The 26,351-nt window shown below is 35.2% G+C and overlaps 1 protein-coding gene across 7 annotated transcripts in view; it reads right to left on the bottom strand.

Annotated features, from left to right (window-relative positions):
• The window catches only part of ADGRG2 (adhesion G protein-coupled receptor G2), a 196,042-nt gene that overhangs the window by 36,707 nt on the left and 132,984 nt on the right, over nucleotides 1-26,351 (bottom strand). For 4 of the 7 annotated variants that reach the window (XM_031958908.1, XM_031958905.1, XM_031958902.1 and 1 more), the window contains 9 exons: nucleotides 24,328-24,366; nucleotides 22,628-22,669; nucleotides 21,127-21,180; nucleotides 12,436-12,503; nucleotides 11,202-11,257; nucleotides 7,472-7,511; nucleotides 6,594-6,628; nucleotides 3,928-4,022; nucleotides 2,951-3,017 (listed from right to left, as the gene is read on the bottom strand). In XM_031958908.1, coding sequence (XP_031814768.1) covers nucleotides 2,951-3,017; nucleotides 3,928-4,022; nucleotides 6,594-6,628; nucleotides 7,472-7,511; nucleotides 11,202-11,257; nucleotides 12,436-12,503; nucleotides 21,127-21,180; nucleotides 22,628-22,669; nucleotides 24,328-24,366 — 496 coding nt within the window. The remainder of the gene's footprint in view (nucleotides 1-2,950; nucleotides 3,018-3,927; nucleotides 4,023-6,593; nucleotides 6,629-7,471; nucleotides 7,512-11,201; nucleotides 11,258-12,435; nucleotides 12,504-21,126; nucleotides 21,181-22,627; nucleotides 22,670-24,327; nucleotides 24,367-26,351) is intronic. The other 3 variants (XM_031958906.1, XM_031958907.1, XM_031958904.1) reach the window with 2 other exon arrangements.

Raw genomic sequence — 26,351 nt, 5'->3', positions numbered from 1 at the left:
TACTTAAAAAGACCTTGTAGTTGATATTGGGCCTCTAAAAGTTTGGGGTTTGCCTGCCTTGGTCTAACTCTGCATAATCTGCTCAGAAATCTGATCATTTCTGCAGCCCTGTTTATTTCTTTGGGCAGGGACAGGTGGAGCTACTCCAAGTCTCACCCTTCTCTCCTGGAGCAGGTTGTCCCTCTGAATGGGAAGCACAACGGTATTGAGCCCTGCTGCTCTGTAAGCAGAGGCTGAGCCATGCAAAAATGACCACAGCTGTCCATATGCTCCCCAACTGCAAAAGATCTGACAATTGATTGTCAGGAATAATTGAAATAAGGAACTTTGTGTATTGCTGATTAACTCTGGGGTTATCAGGGAGAGACTTGACCTTGCCATAAGTCCTTGCATTGTTCTAGCTTTATTTTGATTTTTATTTGATCTATTTACTTCACATAAGGTTGTTCAAAATTATGGTGCTAAGACCTTCTAGATGAAGGTAATTCAAAGATTTGAATAGCTACAAGAGAAAGCATGGGGAATGTTGTGCCAAAGTTCCCTTTTAATGTCATGAACCAGTTTCTTTAATTGTCCTATTTAGTTATTCTGCCTCAGGTTATACCTTTCCCTCTTAATGTTTGAGGAGATAAAGGTCTATCCATTTTAGATGTCATTAGAATATCAGTAACCTCCCTCCATTGTATCATCCTAGGGGCCTCCCCCACCATTAGGTTATCCCCACCTAGGTACTGCCCCCATTATGTCACTGTTCTTGTTATCCTATAAAAAACTTGCTGTCCCAATACTCGGGGCTGGACTCTTTGAGATGATAGTCTGGTCCAGCCCTGGGATCAAACATGGATCCATTGGTCCCAGTATTTCTCTCCATTTAATAAACTATTGAATTGGTCTCTAATCTCTTGACTTGCTCAGTTTCTCTAGCATTACAGTATTGAAGTATTCTGTCTTTATATATTTTCTGTATATACTTATAGGTAGTTGTTTCCCTCATTAGAATGAAAGTTCTTGGAGAGTAGGGATTATTTCATTCTTTGAATTAATATTTTCAGCTCCTGGTACAGTGCCTGGTATATAATAGGTGATTAATTCATGTAATTCATACTTATTCATTGATTAATATGGCCATTTAGCTTTGGTGCCTGATGCCATTAAAATTGACTGAAAGCTATATCCAGGGAGTTATATGGCATATTCTTCTTCTTGAAGGCTATTGAAATACTATAGCATATGGCTGGTTATTTGACAGTGAGAAAGCTGTTGAATAGTGAGTTGAATAGTGACAGACCTCTCAAGGTCTGTCAGATGAGCTTCTAGCTAACAGTAGAAATTAGTCCTTAAGATCTCCAGGGCTATCATGATTTGACAATACTTGAAATATTGAGGACGCTTTCCTGGGCACCCATGGATGATGGTAGCATTAGGAGTAGATGGAATTTAGGGAATTATGAAGATTCCTCTTGCTTCCAAATGGATTACATGCAGAAATTGCATTGGTTTGTATCTCTGGCTATGGAATTTCTTACACTGACTTACACTATGAAATGAGGTAGACTTGGGAGCCCTAGCTCAGACATAGAACCAAAACTCTCTGACCATTCCTGATAATTTTTGAGGCCACTGTAATCTCTAGTGCCACTACTTTATCTTTAGAGTGATTACAATGCTTTTAAACACTTTTATCTTAATTAATCTTATTGATTGAAAGGCAACATTGCACAAAGTCCAATTTCAGAGTCTGAAAAATATGGATTCAAGTCTTGTCTCTGATATGATTAGCTCCCAAATGTGATGACCGTGTATTTTAAAATCAGCCGGAGTCAGGAATTCAGATTAAGGGAAAATCTTCAATCTTTATTCTCAGTAGAGGTGAAGAACGATCGGAGGTGAAGGGGGGATCACGATAGCAATGTGTGCAGCTGCAACAGGAAGTGAGCCAGCAGTCTCTCCCCACCTCTCTTCCTGCCCCTCTGCCTCCACTCACCAAAATTGTCATTTCCTATATAACACATTAGGACTTGCACAAAGAGTGGGCGGGGGCCATTCTTTCTCCAAGCATATATGTTAATAGAGTATGGTCCAATTATTATTTAGCCTCACATGCTTTGGACCTCAGAGTATCAACTCGAGCTTTAGCCCATTACACCCAAGGATCCAGGCAGCTCTGTAACACTATAAGTTTCCAAAGAATTAGAGATCAGTATTGAAAGAAGGAGAATATTAATCAGAAGTTCCCCTACTCTCTAAAATCCAAAGCATATAACAAAATTTCATTTGATCACAATTATATGATATTCATCATTATTCCCTTTTGACATATGAAGAAATGGAACTTCCAGGCAACCTGCCTCCCCCACTATCATATATCATACTGCTAGAACCTAAATTGGCTTGCAAATTTCTGAGTTCAGTATTTTTCCTACTATATAATATCATTGCTAGCTTCCCAAAGCACTTCTGGAATAAGATCCACCTGACATCACAGTGGATGCTTCTCAGAATGGTTATAATTCCTCTAATCAATCCTAGAGAAGTATAGAAAAGTGAGGTCCTTCAGCACATTATTGACAAAACTCAAATGTTATTTGCACTTCAGCAATTACTATTAGGTGAAGGTAGATGAGCACCTTTGAGGACCCAAGGCTTTCAAATACTCTTGAAATTTGTCACACATGAAATAAATTGGTTTTTTCATTCCCTCATCATGCTACATTACATTTACATGTAAATACAAATGACTTTTGAATTATGTGTCCTATGTACTGTCTGTACAGATAATTGACAATCATAGCACTCATGCATTGACAATCAACGAGGTAATATCATCTTAGCTTAAAATCACTTCAATCTGTAATTCCAAAAACTTTTACACAGTGTTATTAGAGAATAACCAAATCAAACAAAATGTTCTTTTTCATTATGGAAAGTGATAGAGCTCATGTTTACATACCATTGCAATTCTTTTAATTCTTTGGGACTTGAAGGACAAGAAGACTTGAAGGAGCAACAGCACTGTTCTAAATTTTGCAAGAAAGAAAAAAAAATATGAATTACCTTCTTAATTCAACACATCTGATTACACAAAATATTAATCAGAATTATAAATATAGAGATGTAGGGGACCCTAGAGGCCACTGAAACCAACTCTTCAATTTACAGATAAGGAAACTGAGATATAGAGAGGCAAAATATGACTTGCCTAGGGTCATCCTGCTAGCAAGCATCTCAGGTAAGGTTTAAATCCATGTTTTTCCTGAAACTATATCTTGTGACCCATCCATTATGCCATGTTACTTCTCCATTAGGTCTCATGAGTATATCTGCATTGTAATAGTCTAAAATAGGTTATTTTGATAGAGTGTAGGCTTTGTCTTTGTATTCCTAGAGCCTAGCACAGTACCCAGCATATTATATAAGGTGCTTAATGAATGCTTAATGATTGATTAATCATGTAAGATGACTTCTAGTAGCCTGTTTTTTCTCTTGGAATTATTTGAATTTTTAAAATAATAACAAATTCTAGCAATGTTATATGGACATATGAAAAATTATTTTACACAGAGGGATAAAATTTATTCTACTTACCATTTGAAATATATATGATGTTTTCACAGTTAAAATAAGTGTACAGAAAGTGAAACTGGACCCATGATTTCATTGGTGTGGGGAGTTCCTAGGTGAAGAAATTCTTTCTAACAATACAGGTTATTTATCTGTAATTTATTGTCTTAAAAAGCTGTCTGATATAGAGGGATGCTAAGAGACTTCCCAAAGGTTATATATATGCTAGTGGTCAGTCTTCAATCAAAGATTCCTAGCTTAGAAAATGAAAATTGAAAAATGCTATGATGCTTCCCATAACACAGGTTTTCTTAGAGGAATAAATAATCTGAAAATGAATAGCACAATAAGATAAATATAACATACCTATTGGACGCACCTCTATTTTCTTTAAGGCAAACAGCAAGGGGCAGATGTTCACTGTCATATTTACTTTTATTATGAATGTACAATTTGATATGCTGCAGTGTGGAAAGAAATTTGAAAGAGAGAATTGCATAACTAATTGCATAATTATGTTTGAAATATAACCATATATAGGTACATATTTTATATATGTATAGATCTATTTAAATGTTTTTAAGCATAGAGAGTTTATTACTTTTTTCAGTTCCAAATTGTCTTTCTCCCCTACCCAATGAGAAATTCTCCCCTATTACAGTAATATGTAGTTACATAAAAGAAAATTCTACATTAGACATATTAAACATATTTTTGATCTTTTCTCCAACCTCCCTCTCCAATCTAATGGTAGTGAGAAGAAACTTTCACAATATTTTTCTTTCTCCTTTTTCATATACTTACATGGATGTAAACATATGGAATTTTGTGTTTTTATATGTATGTATATAGTTAACAAAGTACATTTCTCTTGTGATAATGAAAAAATATTGCTTGACATAGATTTTAGTAGATTTTCTATAGTGATTGAAAACAATGAATGGTTCCTTCAGATGCCTCTTCTGTTCTACTTTGAAATAACCCTGCTGGTCACTGATAGGGCTTTGCTTTTTTGTTTGTTTATTTGTTTGCTTTATTTCAGCTAAGATGAAAAGGTTTGATGATGATGATGATACTATTACTACCACTGTTGCTATTTATTACTACTACCACTATCAGCATGAATTAATCAAGTCCAAAAAAAAACCCTTCTAGTTACATAGTGCTTTAAGCATTAAAAACATGTACACATATTATCTCATTGATATTCACTATAGACCTATGAGATGAGGCAAGTAAGATTCAGCAGTTAATGCAAAGCCACAAAGCTAGTAAATAATAGAGACTGAACTTCTGTTGAGTTTCCCCCTCCCCTCACTACACTTCACTGCCTCCTGCCCCTTCTCTCTCTCTCTTTCCCATCTCCCCATCCCTATGTGTATATTTGTCTGTCTGTCTGTCTATCTATCTCTGCTTTCTGCATTTTTATATGTGTGGAAATAGAAAGAGAGGGAGAGAAGAGAGAAAGAGATATATACTTAGAAACAGAGACAGGTAGAGAAAGAAGAGAAAGAGGGACAGAAAAAAGAAAGAACAGAGAGAGAGAAGGAGACAGGAGAGCTGGGTAGAAAGAAGAGAGAAATTGAAGCAGTAAGAGAGACAAAGAAAGAACCAGAGAGAGCCAGAATCAGAGAGAGGCAAACATAAAAGAGAGAGAAGAGAAAGAAACAGAGAGACAGAAGGAAAGAGAGACAGAAATAGAAAAAGAGGCAAAGAGAGAGAGGGACAGAGACAGAGACAGACACACAGAGAGAAATAGAAAAGAGGTACAGAGATTGAGACAGAGAGGCAGAAACAGAGATGGAAAGAGAACAGAGACAGATGGAGAGATAAAATGGAGAGATAAAAAAGAGAGAGACAGAGACAGACAGAAGAAACAGAATGAAAGAGGCAGAGCCAGCCATACAGAAGACAGACAGAGAGACACAGAGACAAAGGTAAAGACAGAGCTAGACATAGATCGAAGGAGAGAGAGGAAATAAATCTCCAATAATATTCCATTAATGTAGTGAGTTTCCAGTGAGAGAACTCTGTATCTACAATTGATTTTCTGCATCTCAGAGTTTTACAATTTCCCAAATCACTGAGTGATTGCAGCTTGTTAACTCATTCAGCTAATATGTGCAACAGGCTGGACTTGAATCCAAGTCTTGGTTTACTTGGAATCTGGTTCTCTATCTTACACCAGGATGCCTCTCATGTATTTTATATAGTGTTATAGTATATTATATAATATGATGTTATATATCATAATTATGTTATTAAACATGGTGCTGAGGTGTCAACATGCTATTCCATTTCATGCAGAGCATCGTGCATGTCTACTTACGGGCATGATATAATACTATAGGTTTATAATATAATACAGTTTCTTTTGCTATTGAAATATAATACTGTTTCTTTTGCTAGCACAAACATTCCAGATATATTGAGACTGCTATCCTTAAACTATTGCTCTTACCCTTAGCTGGATACATATTTTCTTTTTTTCTTCTTTATCTCTTTCCTTCCTCCCTCTCTCTCTCATCTCCTCTTACCTGTCCCTGTACTTTTTAAAACTATTTCTTTTTTCCCCCCCTTTCCTCTTTACCATCTCTTTTGTTAAGCCTTGGTCTGCCAGTGGTGCCCAGACACATATTTTTGCTACTATTAGTTACACTCAAGGCTAAAGTGGGACTAGATCTAGATGGAAATCAAAATATCTGAACTCAGTCTCTTAGCTCATCCAGAATACCTACAAGATCTTAAGTGGTCTGCTTAATTTCTGTGCTTCATTTTTGTAAAAAGGACATAACATGATCTATCTCTCTTTACTTCTGAGATAAGATAAGTGGAGTGAGTTAATAATTGTGAAAAAACTGTGTACCTTTAGAAGAATAACAGCACATTAATCTAAAGTATTATCTCTGCATAAATACTAGATGTCTCTAAATTAGAGATGAGGCAAATAAGTGCAGCCAGGAATGGTGAGTATTCTGTTTTTCATTAAAAGTTAAAGAATATAACTTAAGAATTAAAAGAAAATGACTGACCTTTGGTTCTGTACTCCACATGCTATAAAATAAGACTGAAAGGTGAAAAAAAAATGTTATCCTGGCAAAATGAAATCTGTCAAGTACCTGAACTCGGGGATTCACACAGAATCATAGAATCTAAGAAATGCAAAAGATTTGGAAAGTCATCTACTCTAGCTATCTAAAGCAACCCTAACATATAGTCATCTAAACTCCACGTAAGGGTGGGCAAACATTTTCTGCCAAGGATTATTTGGATATTTATAGCATCATTCACAGGCCAAAAAAAAAATATTAACTTATACAACTCAAGAAGTAGAGGTTGTTGTATTTAGCTTTCAGCTCATCATTGCTTGTGGTTGATTATGCCTTCTACAATCCACCAGTCAGACATTCCCAAACCCTGCTTTACATGAATATCTCCATAATAGAGAACTTGATAATAACAATAATTCAAATTTATATATATGCATGTATATGTATGCATGTATCTGTATATGCAGTAAGTTACCTATATTTATAGATAACTTTATTACTATTTATGAGTAAGTTACCTATAAATATAATAAAGACTATATATATATATATATATATATATACATACATACACACAGATATATCTACTGCATAAATCAGTCTATTATGCTGTTGAACAATGTAAATGATGAGGGAAGTCTTTCTCATGTTGAGCTCAAATCTGTCTCCTTAGAAGTTCCACCTAATGATGCTAGTCCTGTTCTTTGGAGCAACACATATCATATCTTCTTTCTACATAACAATTCTTTGAAATTTTGAAGTGATATCTATCTTCCCGGAAATATGGTACAACAGTATCCCTTACTCTTCTCTCAACCCCACCCACACTAATGAATGAACAAAGGAATAATAATGATTACCTCACTTAGGCTTTTCAGTGTTTTGTCCAGTTCTAAAAAACTGTAAAATAATGGGATTTGAAATTAAATCAGTTTAAGAAAGTTATTAAATACTTTTTCATTGATAATAAAAAATAGGCTTAAGTTTTTTTTATGTATGACAACATTTATAATGTCAATATTAAGGGAATGTTTGGGAAGGGTATAATAAGAGATATCTTTGAAAAATGAATCTCTTACACAATGAAAAACCATATACATTGAGAATTCAAGGACCTTTACCTATTCTGTATCTGTCATGAATGACTAGATTTTACAGATGGGCCTGTATTTCGGTTCATCTGTAGAATTGTATTAATTATCACAAGTATGTAATCAAAGAGTCAGTTTTAGAACCACAAAGGGAAAGGGCAATACCGAGCAAAATTTCAAAGAGGAAATTTGTCCTTGGTGTCCTCCCACTTCCCATTCTATAATCCTATTCCACTTGTTAATATTTTTTCCCTCATCCTACTGGCATCATGTAACCCTAAAATCCTGCCAGGCCAGCTTTCTCTCCCTTTTCCCTCAGCCCTAATCCATAGATTACATTCCCAATGTTTTCCTCAGGTTTGTTTCCAGAAAAGTTCCCAAGATGTTTATTTCCTTCTTCCATCCTTCTTAATTCTTCCCATAAAAATTTTAATTCCCTTACTGTAATTGGCAGCTTGGAATTAAAAAATCCGATAAAATCAATTTATAATAGAGTATGCATAATTGACAAGTTCAGGCTTGTCCTGGAGTTTAAATAGATGGGGCTAAGAAAAAGAGAAAATTCAGGGATGGTTATTCATCAAAATAATCAAAGTTAACACTATCCTACTAGAGCTAGTGATTTACAAATACACTAAATTTTGTACTATTTCCACAAGTCTGTGAGTAAAAATGGTCTGTTACTTAAAAGTCATTTATCATCAAGTCCAATAAAAACATTTTTTTCCTTTAAAAAATTTTTTGGGGAGGCAAATTGGAGTTAAGTGACTTGCTCAGAGTCACACAGCTAAGTGAGTATCTGAAGCTGGATTTGAAATAAGGTCCTCCTGACTTCAGGACTGGTGCTCTATCCACTACAGCATCTAGCTGCCCTTCCCCCCATTTTTTCTTTTTTGGCCTATTTTCCCTTCAGTAATATTTTACATCAATTCAAAAAAAAAAAAAAAAAAAAAAAAGAGCCTTCTATGTGCCAAGTATTGTATTAAACACAGGGCATACAAAAGGAAGTAAATGACAGTCTCTTCCCTCAAATATTTTACAATCAAATATAGGTGAGACAATATGCAAACAAATATATGAAAAACAATCTAAAAATAGAATAAAAAGGAAATAATTAAAAGGAAGAATTAATAAAAATGGAAAAAATAAAAGAATTAAGAGAAGTTAGTTAAGAGTTCTTGTAGAAAGTAAAAATGATTAGCTACACACAGAGATTTCTATCTGAAGAAAAAATAAAAATGGATATATCACAAAGAAAATTAAAATTCAGAAATGAATTTTCTGAATAAGACCCACCAAGTCTCAGATCCAAATGGTTGAAATCTATTAGTTTTATGGGCTCCAAATCCATCTTTGCAACATTCAGTCTATTCCAAGTGAAATCATAGTATATCTTGCTGGAAGGATTGAAGATAATCTTTTGATCTATTTGAATGTAGATCAAAATTTCACAAAGATTTAGTATGTGAAATTATTGGAGGGTTGGGATATTTCCTTTAAGCTTTAAGCTTGGAGTTCACAGTATACAGGGTTGACTATTCAGTTTAGTTACAGTGTTGTTTTTATATTTAAAATGAAAAGATAAAGTATAAGCTCTCCCTTTTGGCTGATTAAGAAAAAAGACAATTTCCCCTCTGGGTAAACCAACCAAATGGACATTTTAGAAGCATTTGTAATGTATTTGATACTGCTTTTTATATATGCTTCTTTGAATTTTTCTTTGTTTGTTTGTTTTTTTTTTTTTTTTAAAACTAAATGGCTAGGAAAGGTACGTACTAATCAATCAATTAGTAAATATTTTTAAAGCATCAATTATGTGCCAGGCCAATTATGTGCAGAGGTCCAGTGATAAAATTCAAAATTGATCTCTTGGAAAGCAATTTATTGGAGCAACGCTTTTAACAACATCATCTTTTAGGATTTTTAATAGTTCAACTGGAATTTTATCATCTCTACTTGTCTTACTGTTATTAATGATTTGTAAGGCCCATTTGACTTCATTCTCCAGGATGTCTGGCTATAGATCAGTTGCCACATCATTGTGGTTATCAGGAATGCTAAGATCTTTCTTGTATAGTTTTTCTGTATACTCTTGCCATCACTTCTTATATTTTATACTTTTGTTAAGTTCCTCACTTCTTAATATCTTATACTTTTATTACGTTCCTCCCATTTTTATCTTTTATCATGCCTATTTTGCATGAAACATTCCCTTGATATTTCAAATTTTCTTGAAGAGATTTCTGGTCTTTCTCATTCTATTGTTTTCTTTTATTTCTTTGCATTGCTCATTTAAGAAAACCTTATCTCTCCCTGCTATTCTCTCCTGGAAGTCTGCACTTAATGGAATGCAGTTTTTTTCCCCTGAGGCAATTGGGATTAAGTGACTTGCCCAGGGTTACACAGTTAGGAAATGTTAAGAATCTGAGGTCAAATTTGAACTCAGGTCTTCCTGACTTCAGGGCTGGTGCTCTATCCAATGCACCACCTAGCTGCCCAAGCTTTTTCTTTTTTTCCATTTCCCTTTTTCTTCTTTCTCTTTTCCTATCCTTCTTCCCTTAGCTATTTGTAAAATCTCATTGAGTAGCCATTTTTCTCTCTTGCCTTTGTTTTTCTTTGGAATATTTTGTTGTTCTTATTGCTGCCTTCTGTATAATATTCTTTATTTATTCTTTATTATTTAGGCATTCTGACTACCAGATCTAATCCCTTATATCTATTCACATCCCATTCATATGGAATATTATTTAGGTCACACCTGTAAGGTCTGATGGTTTTCTCTACTTTTTTCAATTTAAATCTGAATTTTGCAATAAGAACCTCATTATCTGAGCAACAGTCAGTTCTAGGTCTTATTTTAATTGTCAGTATAGAGAGCTTCCCTACCTTTGGCTGAAAATTATTTAATCAATATGATTTTGATATTGACCATCTGGCAATGTCCATCTGTAAAGTTGGTTTTTTGTGTGGTGGCAGAAGAATGTTTGCCATGACAAAACTTATTAGTTTTATTTATTTATTTATTTTTATTTATTTAGTATTTATTTATTAGCTTTGCTTCATTTTGTTTTTCAGAGTTTGTCTAAATTATCTTTTGATTTCTCACTTTAGCATTCCAATCCCCCATGATGAATGTAACTTTTCTTTTTGATGTTATTTCTAGAAGATGTAGGTTTTCATAAATCTGAGCAACCTTGGACTTGGACTTGGCATCGGTGGTTTGAGCATAGGCTTATATTACTGTGATGTTGAATGATTAGCCTTGGATTTGAACAGAATACATTCTACAGAGTCCTAATAATAATTCTTCTCATTAAGCTTAATAAATCTTGCTGAATCTCAAATGCCAATGGTAGCATACCAATTTACCAACAAGATGGCACCATATAATTTTTTGCTCAGTTACTAAAGCAGATTGACAATATCTCTCTTTCTTTATGGTCTCAAAAGAGAATTCGATATTACTTCAACAGAATCAATCAAACCACAAATTACTTACTTTGATTTGTTTTGTGCTGGGTCTTCAATTAAAGTATCATTGACTGTATCCTGGTTCTATCAGAAGCATTAAAAGTCCAAGAAGATTAGTACCTCACATTCTCAAACTTTAACAAGAAGCTATATTATCACTTTGCAGCTGTGGAAGCTACCTTCCACAGTCCTATCTAAAAGAATGGAAATTTTGATGCCTATCTGAGAATAGAATGTTGTTATTCAATTTATCATCTGTTATTACTGTAACTGGATTTCTTAGATCTAGACAAGATCTGGTTAAAAAGAGTAGGTCTGAGTTAACTATTTTGACGACCCTCTTCTGAGGGTCCCAGGGAAGCCAGATTCTTGATTCCTTCTTCTCTTAAGGTATTCCGGTCACTTTATTGTAATGGGTTTTAGATAATCCCAAAATTCCCACTATGGTAAAACAATGTCCAAATCCTGGAAGAGGAATCTAAGAATCAAACTAAGATTTGATGAACCAGAGGACAACCTGGGATAATCCTAGAGTTTGCAGCAGTTAGCAAAAAGATCAATCATTCAATCAATTGATTAAATGACTACTTTGTGCTAGTCCCTATTATCTCATGGGAGTTGGCTAGATTGGGACCAATTTTAGAGAAGTAAAAGGTCAAATAATGTTAGATTTGATTTAATTCTATTCCTTTTAAGTGAGAAATTTGTAACATTCAGTCTTTTACAGTAGGAACAGAATAGGATTGTATTAAGATTTCCCCCCTATAAATACACCCCATGGAAAACTAATAAATAATTATTAAGAAAATGCTTTGATTGTTAGGAACACACATTCAATTGTGGGATTAATAAACCAGCAGTTTTGCAGAAGTCATTGTTAAAACTTTTAAAAAAATGTATACATTAAATTTGTAAGTATATGAGGTAACATAGAGCAAGTCCTGTGCCACCTGTTCTCTTTTAACACTGGTGAGATAAGAAGTCACCTCTGACTCCTTTATGTCACCCAGGTCAAATCACCAACTTCCCAGTGTATCAGGTACCACTTGAAGTCTTAAAACAATCAAGAGTTTTGTGATGATAGAGGGACTCTCTTAACTTATTTCAATAAAAAAACAAAATGAACAAAAAAACCCTCTATCATTATTGTGTCTCCTTCCTCCCCCCTTAAGTTATTAATATAAACAAAAATTAATTTAATCTTAAGCATAACTAAATAAAGTTTTTTTCTCCTGTAAGATTTCAAAAGGAATAAAGCCTACCGCGCTCTCATCCTGGGTGATATTGCTTTCTTCATGCTCTTCAGATATCGCTTCACCCCTATAGAACACTAAAAAAAAAAAAAAATCTTGAAATTTGTGTTTTCAATGTCTGAAGATTGAGATTGTATCTAAATTTTTTTGAATATAAAAACACTCACATTTTATGTTTTGGTCTTTATCATGGTCTTTTAAAAAAAGGAATTTCTACTTAGTGTGTTAATAAATGTTTATTAAGCACTTACTCTTTGCCAGGCACTCTGCTAAATGCTGGGGATATAAAGGAGGACAAACAAACAAACAAAAAACCCAGTTCCTGCTTTCAAAGAATCCATAATTTAATGGAGTTATGCTATTTAGCATAATATTCTATCAGCAGGATACTTAATCAATTAAATAATTAACAAGTGTTTATTAAGGATTTAGCATTTGCCAAATACTATGTGAGGTACAAATGTAAGAAAATCCCTATTCTTATGGAACCTAGATTCTTTTGGTCCATTTCCAATTCATGTTCTATATTATTGCTTTGGAAGAGTAATAATCTCTTATTACATGTAGAACATGTAGTCATTTGTCAAAGAGTACCATGTTGCTTCTCTTTTCCTAAACTGTGACATAGAAAGGGGGCCACAGTAAACCTTGAGGATCTATATTTGCATGAGTTCAGCCATTGTCCTCCCTTCCTTCCCATATTCCTCCATTCAGGTGCCAAATAATTTCCAGTTTCCTCTGTTCAATTCACTTTCATTCCATTCCATTCAGTCAACTCTTAAGAGATATTTTCCACATCCCTAAAATGGCTTTGGAAATGAGAACAATGCCCATAGTCTAACCCCAACATTTAAATAAGTTCCATTCATCTCACACCTCATTTTCCCCCATTAGTGCCCCCAAAGTGATTAATTTGCTTGTTTAAACATACAGTAGGAGCTTAGCAAGTGCATTTACTAGAGAAAATTATTATGGTTGGCTGCTCTGAAACAACATTGCTCAATTTTTCTTAAATCCTAATTGAAGAGATTAGACTTAAACAGAGCTACTTAACTTGGGTCCAGGAATTTTATGGGGGGAAAATATACCTTTTTTATTAGCTTCTAAATGAAATTCAGTATTTCCTTCAATTATGAATAAAAAACTCCACACCAATCATTTTGAAAAGGTGTACAATGGTTTCCTTGGATTGTCAAAAGGGTCCTAGACACAAAAATGGGTAAGAATTAAGGGGGAGGTATGAAACTGTGTCCCCTTTAATCTGTAAAATAGTCACTTTGAAACTGTGTCCCCTTTGATCTGTAAAAGAAAGGAGATTCGGGGTCTCCCAGTCTGGGAGGAGGCATATTTTCCAGACAGGTCTTTTTCTAGCATAAGCAGTATCATTCAATTGGAAATCTCTGAAATATCCCCCCTCTTCCCTCCCTCTCCCCCATTAATCTTTTGGATAGCCAGATCCCCATTCAGGAAACTCCAAATTCTGGAAAAAGCCTTCAAAGTAATTTCATTCACTTGGGAGATCTTGGTCTGATAATCAGTTCAAACTGCCCCTAACCCCAAGATTTGCTCATAAAATAGGTTTCTGTTAACACATTATTTGCAAATCTCCTCATTAAGAGATTTGTCCCCTAAGAGAGAGCTTCTTAGTGAAAAATAAAACTTCCTTTTTTGCCACTAAGATTTCAAGTTCGTGAATTCTTTCAAATTGAACCAGGCCAGAAAAAATTCTCACATCAATTCTCACACCTCAATTCTCTACCACTAGTACAGCATCAAGAATTCTTGTCTTACAGTTAAAATGGTACTTTAGGCAAAGCCCAGACTGAGGCCTTTATTCATTTCATTAGGATAGATAATTTCATTGGCATGCCAGGAGTTGTGACTTTCTCACATTTGTAGCTCACATGGTACTTGCTAAATATTATCCCTTAATAAATACTTGACTAATTGGTTGAACATGTGCTAGTGGACAGCTAAGTGGCACCATAATGCACAGAGTGCTGGGGTTGGAGTTCAAATTTGTCCTCAGACTCTTTCTAGGTGTAGTATTTAAACCTCAGTTTTCTCATCTGTAAAATGAGCTGGAGAAGAAAATGGCAAAGAACTCCAGGTATCTTTGCCAAGAAAATTCCATGGATAAAGTCCATGTAGGTTGGACCCAACTGACTAAACAAACATGTGGAAGTCACTGTGCTAAAGGCTAGGGAGTCAAAGAAAAGTAAAAGTTTCTGCTGTCAAGAAGCTCATTGTTTAATGGGGAAAACAACATGCTAGTTGTTTGCATAGACAAGCTAAACACAGGATAAACACACAGACGGAAATAGAGCGATATGGAAAGGTTTTCTGTAGAAAGTGGTACTCCATGGAATACATACACTCTTTTTTTTCTTCTTAATATATTTTTCCAACTCTTTAATATTGTCCATACCTCTGTACTCCTCTGTAAAAGCAAATAACTATAATCCCTTCTTGTTGTGTCCTGCTTTCTAGAGCCCCTAAGTTGGGGTAATAAAAAGTACAATTGCTTTCTAGAACTTCCATGCTGGGGTGATTAAAATATACCTTCTTAATGGAGAAGCAATGAGGTGGGACTCTTGGCGTCCTAGAAAGCAGGACACAACATTTGTTGCACAAATGTAGGGCTCTAGGTGAGGTTCGACTCAACTAGTTCGACAGACATGATCAGCAGAGTTCATTGGAGAAGTCCTCGTGACCCAGTATAGGGTAAGTATAAAAACAGGCAAGCAGGAAGAATTGGTAAGGGCTAATCTAGTCACTTTGGTATTTAAATAGAAATGAGGTAAATACTAAGAAATGAACCTCCCTCCCCAGGGAAGTATGAAGCATGCTTAGTTAGGTTAACAGAGAACTAAGGTTTGTTGGGTAACTCAGAAGTAGATCACTGAGTTCTCAGATGCTCTGGAGTGCACGTCTCTGTGGGTCTGTGTAAAAAGTCGAGTTTGGAGCCAGAGATGTGGAAGTTAGTGGGAGAACAACTAACTGAATACAATGGATTAAGGAATCCCACAAATTGGAAAAAGTGGAAAGATTTTAACTTGGGCAACCAGTTAGGAAGTATGAGGAGAAAAACAACCAGAGAGGTGGTGCCCATGACCCCAGAGAGTACAGCACATGAGGCAGAGCTAAGGAAGTCTTTTTTTTTTTTTTTTTTTTTTTTTTTTTTTTTTACTGATTTATAATGCTTATTACTACTCTAGAAGATTTGCAGGGCATAGACAGTAGGGCAAGAAAATAGTTAAGTATCTTAAGTACCATTGCCTGTTGGGCTGAAAAGGAATTAAGTATCTTAAGTACCTTGCTGATGAGCTTGCTTTTCACCTTTTCAAAGCTCATTTTCAATTTTGCCTACACATGAGCATGTGCCTTTAGAGTATTCCCCATCTCCTGACCCTCCTCCCTCAACTCCCCTTTCATGGAGGGTGGGTGGGAAAGAGGAGGAGGAGGAGTGGGAAGGTCAATGACACTATGGGTACCGCCCACGAAGCAGTTTTGCCCACCCTCATTACAAGAGGTGGGGCTTGGCTCCAGTACCCCAGGCAAAAAGCCCTTGGAGCTTGATGGTAACTGCTATTATACCCAGAGAGTCTTTAAGCAAGCTGGTGGAGGAAGGGGATTGGAATTAGGGAGAATAGAGCTGTATATTGCTGGGACTACTGAGATATCCCCTGGAGAGCTGAAACCAGTCCCTGTTTAGCCTATAGACAGTGTCTATCCATACACTGATTTGAGAAGCTGAAGAATGTGTGGCTAATATCCCAGTCACTGGTCAAAGATTATAGCAAACATCCATATGTCTGGCATAGGAGGATCAATAGCAGCTAAATTTAGTGCCCTGCCTTTGAGATGGAAATTTGAAGACATCAAGATGCTCCTCCAAAAATAAAAGAGAGGGGGAGCCACAGGTAACTCTAGAGAACTTCTAGATTTAATTTTATATATTAAAATTTTTTTGATTTTTTGATGGAGATGCACTAGTTCCAGCAGACAAGTTTCATAACCTGCCGGAAGGGCAGTGTCCAGTGCGAGTAGCTCCAATATATTTAGATAATCTCCAAGTGATGTGGAAAGATCCAGAAAGTGGTGAATAGAAGGGACCAGATAGGTTAACTGCTTGGGGGAGAGGTTTTGCTTGTACCTCAACAGATGGAGAAGGAACTTGATGGGTGCTAACATGCCATATCTGCCGTGTCCATCCAAGAGAGACAGAGAAAGAGAAGACCCTCGAAACAAAGGAGAAGACCCAAGAAACATGGGATGGTTACATTGCTGAATGTGTCCACCAATGAAAGAGCCTGACAGTTAACCCCCTGTGTATGGCAATTGATTCATGAACATTAAAAATAATTCTCAATGAGACTGATGCAGGACTTCAAAACCTGCAGGAATAAGATTGCTTTGAGACATGAAGTGATGGACAATAGATTGGTTTTGGACTATCTCTTGGCTGTTAAAGGAAGTATATGTGTGGTTGTGAAATTGATAGTTATTTTTTACACCTTCCTTCTGGGACTCATGAAAATCTTTTATAGTATTTTGTTTATTCATCTTGTTTGTTATGTTACTACTTGCTTGTATGATATTACAGCTTGCCTTTGTGATTCCTCTCATGCTGATGGATTTAATCACTGGAATATACCTGCTTCATTTAAAACAAAAGAAGCCTGGAGATGTAAAGGGTGTAGAGGGTAGACAGTGGGGAAATTCTCAGTGAGTTATAAGACCCTTCAGCCCAGAGGGAACCTATTAACAATGTCTGGTTCGGCTTCCCATCTCCCCTAAGGGTTTTTGGTCTTTCTGAGAAGATGGGGGTGGTGACAACCTGTGTTGTGATTGAAGCAGATGATACCAGGGGGCAAAGAGTGGTACCAAGTGGCAAACTACATACAATAGCAAGTTGTTTATGTGGTCCCATGTGCGCAGTATTTTGTTACATATGGGTATGAGGGTATATAAGGGGAACAGACTGTGTAATAAACGGACTCCATTTTTCCACCATCTTCAGGATACCCGCCTCATCACTTCTCCACTAAGATTGTATATTTTAATCACCCCGGCATGGGGGCTCTAGAAAGCAATGATAAGTTTTGTCACTCCAGTTTGGGGGTTCTAGAAAGCAGGACACAACACCTTCTCTCTCCACCCCTCAACTTATTTCAGTGCCTCTTCTTGTCATATAAATGTATGTAGTAGCTATACAATACTTTCCAAGTACTGAAATTCATTCAAATAATAGTTCATTTAGTGTAAAAGAGACAAATAGTAGAAAGAACCCATGACAGAATTATTGGGAGCAAGATTCATCTGTGACACTTACTACTAACCCAGTGATCTTATGAACAAGTCATTTAAACTCTCTGGAATTTAGTTTCCTCACCATAAAATCGGAATAATAATTACCTTTAGCTATTTTAAGAGTATTGTGAGGCAAGTACTCTTTGGCATTATGCAAATTAATCATATAAACGATGCTACAAAGTTAGTTGGAACAACTTATGTCTTTTCTATTCCCCACTATAAATTGGCCACTTGTCTTAATTTCAGGGGAAAAAAAAATTTTTTTTTATTAAGGGAACAGAGAAAAATTAGGATTTCTGAGGTTTTATCATTGGTGCCTCTTTTTATGGCCTGTGGCAATTCTCTACTTTCAGTCAGTCAGTCAACAAGCATTTATTAAGAACCTACTTTATAACAGGCATTCTGCTAAGTGCTTGGTGTAGTGTCCAATTCCTGTTGACCTGAGGAACCAATACTGTCCCTGTATGCCAATGTTGCCTGTGGTGTTCTTTTTCCAAAACACAGCCAGGTGATAAAGAGTTCAGATCTTTTATTGTGTCCTTCAATTTAGCTTGGTTAGCTCAAAGGCCTATCTCTCCACTTGGTTCTAAGAGCCTCCGCCCGAATGTCTCCAAATCCAAAGGTTTGTCCTTCCGACTCCAGCCAGCACCAAGGTAGAAGATACGATGAATCTCTCTTTCCTCGAAGATAGGGCTTGTAGGCTTTCTTGCAGAGTGCTCCTCTCCAACTCCTGGGAATGCTCCCAAGTAACTCTCTGGAGCTCCCAAGAAAAACTCTCTCAAGAAAACTCCCTCCAGCTCTAAGAGCTTCCTCTCTATATATGATCTCCCCAAGGTTAACTCCTCCTTCTGGAGAGAGAGGGATTCTGAGTTATCTCCCAGAGTGCTCTCTGGCCCTAAGGGAGGTATGAATTTAGATATCTCTTTCTAAACCCTGAATTCACCCAAACGTGTGAACTCCATTGAGTACTTAGATACTTATGAGCTCTCTAAAGGTGTGAACACAAGCATCGTTTCTATCAGTTGTACTTAGTACCTTGTTTCAAGTTCTGGCTCAAAATATCTCTTTCTAAGATCAAATCAATCATATTGAACCATGCCAAATTAGATAATTATTGTCTCTATCAACTCCAATGGCTTAACAGTTTGTAAAGATTCCAACAGTTGCCTAGGGAGTTTTCTTGGCAAAGATATGAGAGGGGTTTGCTATTTCTTTCTATGTGATTAAGGCAGAGGTTACATGATTTGCCCAGGTCATATAGCTACTAAATGTATGAGACTGGATTTGAACTCAGATCTTTCTGATTCCTGGTTCAATGTTTTATCCCTTGTAATGTGTAGATGGCACATAGCAGGCATTTAAAGCATTTAATAAACATTTATCAAACGGCAGCTAGATGGTACAGTTGGTAGGGTATCAATTCTGGAATCAGGAGGACCTGAGTTCAAATCCAGCTCTAAACAATTGACAACTTCCTAATTATGTGATTGCCTTGCCAAAAAAAAAAAAAAAGTTTAATAACTGACTACTAACAAGCAGCATGTTTAGACATGGGGGTCAAGAAAACCTGAGTTCAAATCTTATCTGGGACACATGTTAACCTTTTGACCAAAGGCAAATAAATTAGAATATGTATGACTGAATGTAAATTCTATGAGGGCAATGACTATTTTATTTTTGCTTTTGTATTCTCAGTACCCAGAACATTGCCTGGGACATACCTTTGCTTTTAATAAATGTTTGTTAATTGACTTAACTTCTCAGTGGCCCAGGCAACTCCTTAGGATAATAAATTATAGACCAACTGCCAATTTGTGTCAGTGCAAGCCATTTCCACACTGTTTTGGACCAAAAAAAAGGTCAGAAAGGCTACTTTATTTTGTTTTGGAAGAAAAAATGCCAATATTTTCTTGCCAGGCTCTACCAGGAACGAGGTACCCAGAAAACAGCTTAAACTAATAAATTTTTCATTTGTTTACTGTAATATTTGGATCTGAAAATAACTTGTTTATATGAAACTGCCTTCTTCCTTAACCAAAGCTGATCTCATATTACTTAAAAGCTTCGTGCCTCAGTTTTTCAAATAAATTGTTAAAAAGTTAAATATGACCACAGTTAAGATAGTGGACCACCAAAATACTTCCAGACTGCTCCCATTTCTATTACTGAATTCCTAACTCCTTAATATTATAAAATACTTCTATATCTACCTTTCTATTTCCCTTTCCTGGGATCTCTATCTCTGATTTATTGCTGAAACATTTTGGGGGGCATCTTTTTGTGCCTGCCTTCATAGTTTTTAATGAGAAAACACAGCGCTGGTGCCAAGATGCTGTGAGGAAGATAGTTGTTCCCCAGCAGAAAAAGAAAACATTTAGGTTTCAAGAATAGCATGCTCTCATGAAATTTCCACCTCAATTTTAAAAATAGTGGATAATTTAAGCTGGGGAAGGGAAAATACATTACTGGCATTAGTGATCAGATGAGCCTGGTGATTTCAGATTTCAAACTTGTAGCATAATCAATTGATTTATGCTTGGCAGAAGATAATCTTTCTATTACCATATAATATATTATTTATGCCTTTATTTTGTACAATGGCTTGAAAGGGACTTTCTATGGGAAGCAGATTTGGCAGAAAATGTGCTTATGAGATAATGGAAGAAATTGGTGATATGTTTAAGTAACAGTAGGATATCATAACATATTCAGAGAGGGAAAGGATCTTTGAAGTCATCTACTCTGGTGGTTCTCAAAGGGGTATAGTCCAAAAACTCCTAGAGGGTCCTAGCGACCCCTTTAGGGGTCTAGGAAATTGAAATTCTTTCTGTAATATTATGAAGCCATTTTAATTTCTATTAAGGTAAATATTGATAGATACAATCCTATAAACAAAAGTTCTTTGGAGGAGACCTTGATAATTTTTAAGGGTATAAAGAGATCAAACAGTTTGAGAATCCCTGATACCAGTCTGACATCCTCATTTTAAATAGTCAACAGAGGCCAAGAAAAGATAAACCATTGGCCTAATGTCACACAGGCCCTAAGTGGCTGATACAGAATTTGAGCTTGAATTGTTGGAACTCAGATACAGCTCTTTTTTCAGTGCATAAAATCAGGTTTCTGAATATATTTAAATATATAATAAATATATTTTACTTTATTAATAAAATGGGCATATATTAAATATTCACTAATAAACCTAAAATTTACTTATGTTTTTATTAAGTTAGCATAACTCATGAGTCTGTGTAAGTTCTTGAATTAAAAACCCCAAAGAATCAGCAATAGAAAAAAATAAAGAATATCTATCTGAATTAAATCATTATTCACAATAAAGAGAAATTTCTTACAGAGAAAAGCTAGAAAAGGTAATATGCTCACCTGATTCACTGCAGACAGATGACAAATTGCAGATGTTATTCTGAGATTTTATTCCTGCAAAGAAACAGTAGGGCTTCTAATTCATGGAATCAAAAGTTATGGCGTGTATCCTGTCTTTGCAAATTCAGTTATCTGACGATTTCATAGTGAAGCAGAGGCAAAGTGGGTTTGAGAAGCTCCATAAAAGGCAAGTCGTTTAATGCCTAAATTTGTAACCAGAGAAATTTGTCTCTTTAGTACTTCTCAATTTTTATCTTATGTTTTCATTAAACTTAAGCCCTTAACAAACAAGTGATAACAAAAAACAAGGGGAAAAAAACCCATAAAAGCTCTTCTCTGTTAAATATTCTTGTTTTGTGGATAGAGCACCAGTCCTAAAGTCAGGAGGACCTGAGTTTCAAATCTGACTTCAGACATTTAACACTTCCTAGCTGTGTGATCCTGGGCAAGTCACAACATCAATTCCCTCAGCAATTAGTAAATAAATAAATATTCTTGTTTATATATATAACTCCATAAATCTATAATGATAAATATTGCTGTACATAAAATGTATAAATTATAATAATAATATATAAATATATATATATACATTATATATATATATATATATATGACATACAGTAGTGTAATTTTTCTGGTTTGGTTGCATCTATATATAAATATAGAGTATCCAAAAATTCTTAAAAACTGTGGCAATTTTAGCTTAAAACTGAAATTAGAATTTTGGGATACCACATATAAATATCTCTCCGTATGTATATATATGTGTGTGTGTGTGTATATTTGTAAAATCTATCTATCTATCTATCTATCTTTCTGTCTGTCTATCTATCTATCTATCTATCTATCCACTTATGCTTAACACTGTGCTAGGTGTTCTGAAGTAACTCCCTTGTTTAATTTAAAACAAAATTCAAAATGTAATTCTCCAAAAAATTCTTCTTAAAAACCATCTCTCTAGATAAAAAACTGATAGTCTTTCATTTTTTTTGTCCAAGTTTTCTTTACAAAATGATTAATATGGAAATAAATTTTACATGATTGCATGTATTTATAGGGGGGGACAGAGGGGATGACAGAATTTGGAACTCAAAAATTAAAAAACAATACCTGTGTTAACATTTGTTTTTATATGTAATTGGGAGAAATATATATATTTAAAAAACAGTTGTTCTAAATTAAGAATATCTTCATTGTCTAAATCACCAATATAATAATCCTGGGGAAACACAAGTACTTATGGTATTTATCTTTCCCCAAGTGTATTCAGAGTATTTTTCAGTAGTTTTCTCTCATTACTAGATTGCAAGTTTCTTGCAGGAAGGTAATGTAGTTAATCTTTACCGTTATCCACAAGAATCCAGTAGGTATATCTATTCACTGACCACAGATTTTATAATAAAAATATTGTAATAAATATAAAAAAATTAAGCATTGACCATAAGTCTCATTTTACTTTTTAAGAGAACAAAGTCTTTACATTGATATTAAATCATACCTGATTTACTGAAGGTTTTTAATACAGTGATTTTAGCTTTTTCTGCAAAGAAGCAATTTTTAAAATTAGAGAATTACTGATTTAAAAAAAAAATCCGTTATGAGAATCCTTTTTTAGTGCACTTTTTAAAAAGCCCCATAAACATTGCTGACAATTTAAAACGTGGCAGCAGCATAAAAGGAATGAGTTAATTTGGGGACCCCAAATATGTTATAGTTATATCATTTTCAAACGGGTTGGTGAAAGGATTTTTGGTATTGTATTTCTGCATATAGCAACCTTGAACTTATCTAATTAAATTTCAATGTTTTCATTTCTTAAAGTTTTATGAGATTAAAAAATATTTCTGTTCTTTACCTGGTCATTATAGTTATTTAGTCTTATTTTTATAAATTTTGGAAACTAAGGGATGAATTGGTTACAGACCTGCAGGTGGGAAAGAGAAGGCCTACAGATGAGGGACTGGGTAGAGAATGAAACTTTAAAGTAATAGTCTTGGTTACTGGGGAGTCATGTAAGTGTTATTAACATTCCAGAGCATTTTGCAATCAATTGTTTTTGAGGAAAACTGTCCTGTTAAATTCCCTCATGAGTTAGATCAGCATAATCCCCATATTATGAGTTATAGAGAAGTTACAAACAGCCAACAAAGAATCCCAAAGTGAAGCAATAATAGAACCATACTTGTTTAAGTCTCAGAAGGAAGCAGAATCTTTCTCCCACTCCATCCTACCTCCTTCTTGACCCATAAAGAAGACTCAGAATAGTTTTGGCTGCTCTTTTGCAATTTTGGATTACCAGTACCTTTCACTCAGGTCTAGCATTTGGCTTAAGAAGATAGAAGAAAATAAATAGTTATCTATAAGAAAATGGATAATAATTCTGGTGGCTACTGGAATATCAGCCATAGTATGGCTGTGGTGGTAAAGACTCCATACACTAGTAATATCAGTCCTTCAGAGGCAGCCAAGTGCCTGAGAGCAGCTGATCGTATTTGCATTCCATTCTTCCTTCCCATTTCTGAAAAGAGATCAACATGATCTGTCTAGTTCCCTAGGGACAGAGAGAATTCCTGGTTGAAGACACGGAAAAAGTAATAAGAGTGTGATCCAGATGCATTCAGTGTAGGGGTATCTAAATGGAACCTCCCACTAATATGTAGAAGGCATGAATTTTCTGAAGTCTAGGAAGATCATTTGACTCATTCAAGTGGCTCAAGGGCTGATCCTGGAAAAACTTTTAAGGATAGCAAGGATAGGATTAAGTAGCTATACTCTCCCTGCCCTGATCCAATTTTAGCAATTTCATTCTTTCATATTATCTATGACGTTTTCTCTAGATTTTGATCTTGTAGGCTGTGATTGGTGGCATTTCTGCTTGAATTTAGTAGAGTGGTACATAGTAATTGGAGTTGCCTAAATTAAATAATTTTATTTGTGGTAATACTCTCTTTGCCAGATCCAACACATCCTTCTGTGCCTGGTTCTATTAAAACTGCTATGACTTTTGCTAAACCAGACACATGAAGTTGATATGATATTAAAAATCACAATAAAATCATTATTTTAATAAGAAGGAGCAGGAGGGGATAATTAAAGGCAGAGAGGAGACAGGGTGTTTGGAAAAAAATTAAAATTAAATACAACATATTGACTAAGGAAAGAAACATGCTATTAAAAATTTTTAAAAATTGACATTACCTGCTCTGCTTAAAGTAGATAATATACTTGAAGTACCATCTAAAATAAAATGATATAAATTTGCATAAATATATAATAATGTAAAAAAATTTTTAAATCCATTAATTTTAGTAACTTAAACACTTTGATTCTAGACCAGTTGTTACAGTGGTGTCGTATGAAATGACTAATTGTGTGTTCCTGATTAAGACCCTTAATCGCTCTGTACTACTGCTTATTCATCTGTAAAATGAGATGATTGAAACAGGTGGGGAGATTATTGGCGCTGGTGAGACAATGGACAATGGACAATGGTGAGACAGCTGGAGTTTTTCCTCTCTGTGTTTTCACTTTGGTGACTGGGAATGTCCATTCCAACTATCCACCTAGTTATGTTTATTTTTGTTTTTGTCTCTTTTGATTATGGTGAAAGTTCCTTGAATAGATCATTATATTGCAACCTATACTTTGGAAGATCATGTCACCTCTGCATTGTAGGAGATAGACTTCATCAATTTCAAAGGACTATAGTCCATTATATATATATGTCACCTGGAGACAATGCTTGCAATGAGCGAGCCTTTCCAAACTGTTAACTGAAAAGGTCCATATCTAAGACTCTACTTGAAATGTCTAGAACATAGTTAGCATTTAATGAATGCTTGTTGACTTGCCTTTTTAATCTTCTATCAAAGCTTGTGCTCCATTGATAATAATAATCTCTGAGAAGTCAGGGGTCATCTCCCTGCTCTGCTGAGACATGAGAGTAGGACCTTAGTGGAGTAATAAATATAGTATTTTACACATCAGTATGTCTATAATCTACAAATTTCATCACTAAAACTTCGTTTCTGCTTAGAAAATAAGCTTTAAAACAATTTGCTCAGGCTTGGAGAGATTAAATAACTTGCCTACAGCCCATTGAGCATTGCTAACTCTTACATCAGCAAATTAGAGGAAGAATTTAAGTTCAGTTCTTCCTTGCTCAAATCCTAGCACAGTTTTCTCTTCCACGTCATGGAGATTGGAGGCATGGCATTCTCACAATCTGGAAAATCTGTATAAATTATTTTTCCCTTCCTTCATACCAGAGAAATGGTCTGAATTACTATGGCATTAGAAGATAAAATATGTTGATATTATGCAATACTACATATATTTTATGAATTTCTGAGTTGTTAAAATTTTCTGTGTTGTCCGTTGGCCTTTATGTGTCATTTGTGGCTTCCACAAAACTCCGCTTAAATCAATTAATTTCTTATGCCAATTCAGGGATATATTGAAAACACAATGGGGAAAGTTGCTGTGTAGAAAGAATAACTGTAGTCTGTTCACTGCAATGTGCTGTTACTATTGTGTTGCGTATAATAATGAGAGTGTATATTATTCAGCATAAGAGAAGGTCTCACTTGTCTATCATTCTAGATGAATAGAAGCAGGAGTTGATTTCTCCAGGATTGCTACTTTTTAGGGGAAAGTGTGTCAGGGAACTAAAAAGGGAAGGATGGAGCTGATTTATCAGTCACAGAGCAATGTTGTTTGTTGTAGGTAGGGAGATTATTGGCGCCTGGGTGGAACATTGCAACTGTTGGGATTTGTCTCTTTATGTTTTCACTTTGAGGACTGGGAATGTTCAAGGCTCTTTAAATTGATTTAAGGTCATAGTCTGTCTGTTCCTGAATCTATATACCAGACTATCAGAAATGGAGGAATAAGCAATATATGACTCCAGCTTCAGCTTAGAGCTGTCTGTTTAATAATAACAACAATAATAATAGTTTGCATTGATATATTGCCTACTATGTGTCAAGCACTATGCAAGTGTTTACAGATATTTTCTCAATCAATTCTCACAATAGTCCTAGAAGATGTGTGCTATTATTACTTTGATTTTACAGTTGAGGAGTTGAGAAAGACAGAGCCTAAGTCACTGCCAAGGATTACAGAGTCGGGAAATATCTGAGCTCAAATCTGAATTCAGGCTTTCCTGATTCCAGTCCTGGTATTCTATACACAGTGTCATGAATATCATGGGTATGCCCGAT

Source organism: Sarcophilus harrisii, chromosome 3, assembly GCF_902635505.1.
Source record: "Sarcophilus harrisii chromosome 3, mSarHar1.11, whole genome shotgun sequence".
In the NCBI taxonomy this organism is placed as follows: Eukaryota; Metazoa; Chordata; class Mammalia; order Dasyuromorphia; family Dasyuridae; genus Sarcophilus; species Sarcophilus harrisii.
The sequence above is the reverse complement of the archived record's forward strand: the minus strand, read 5'-3'. Positions and strand labels throughout refer to the sequence as shown.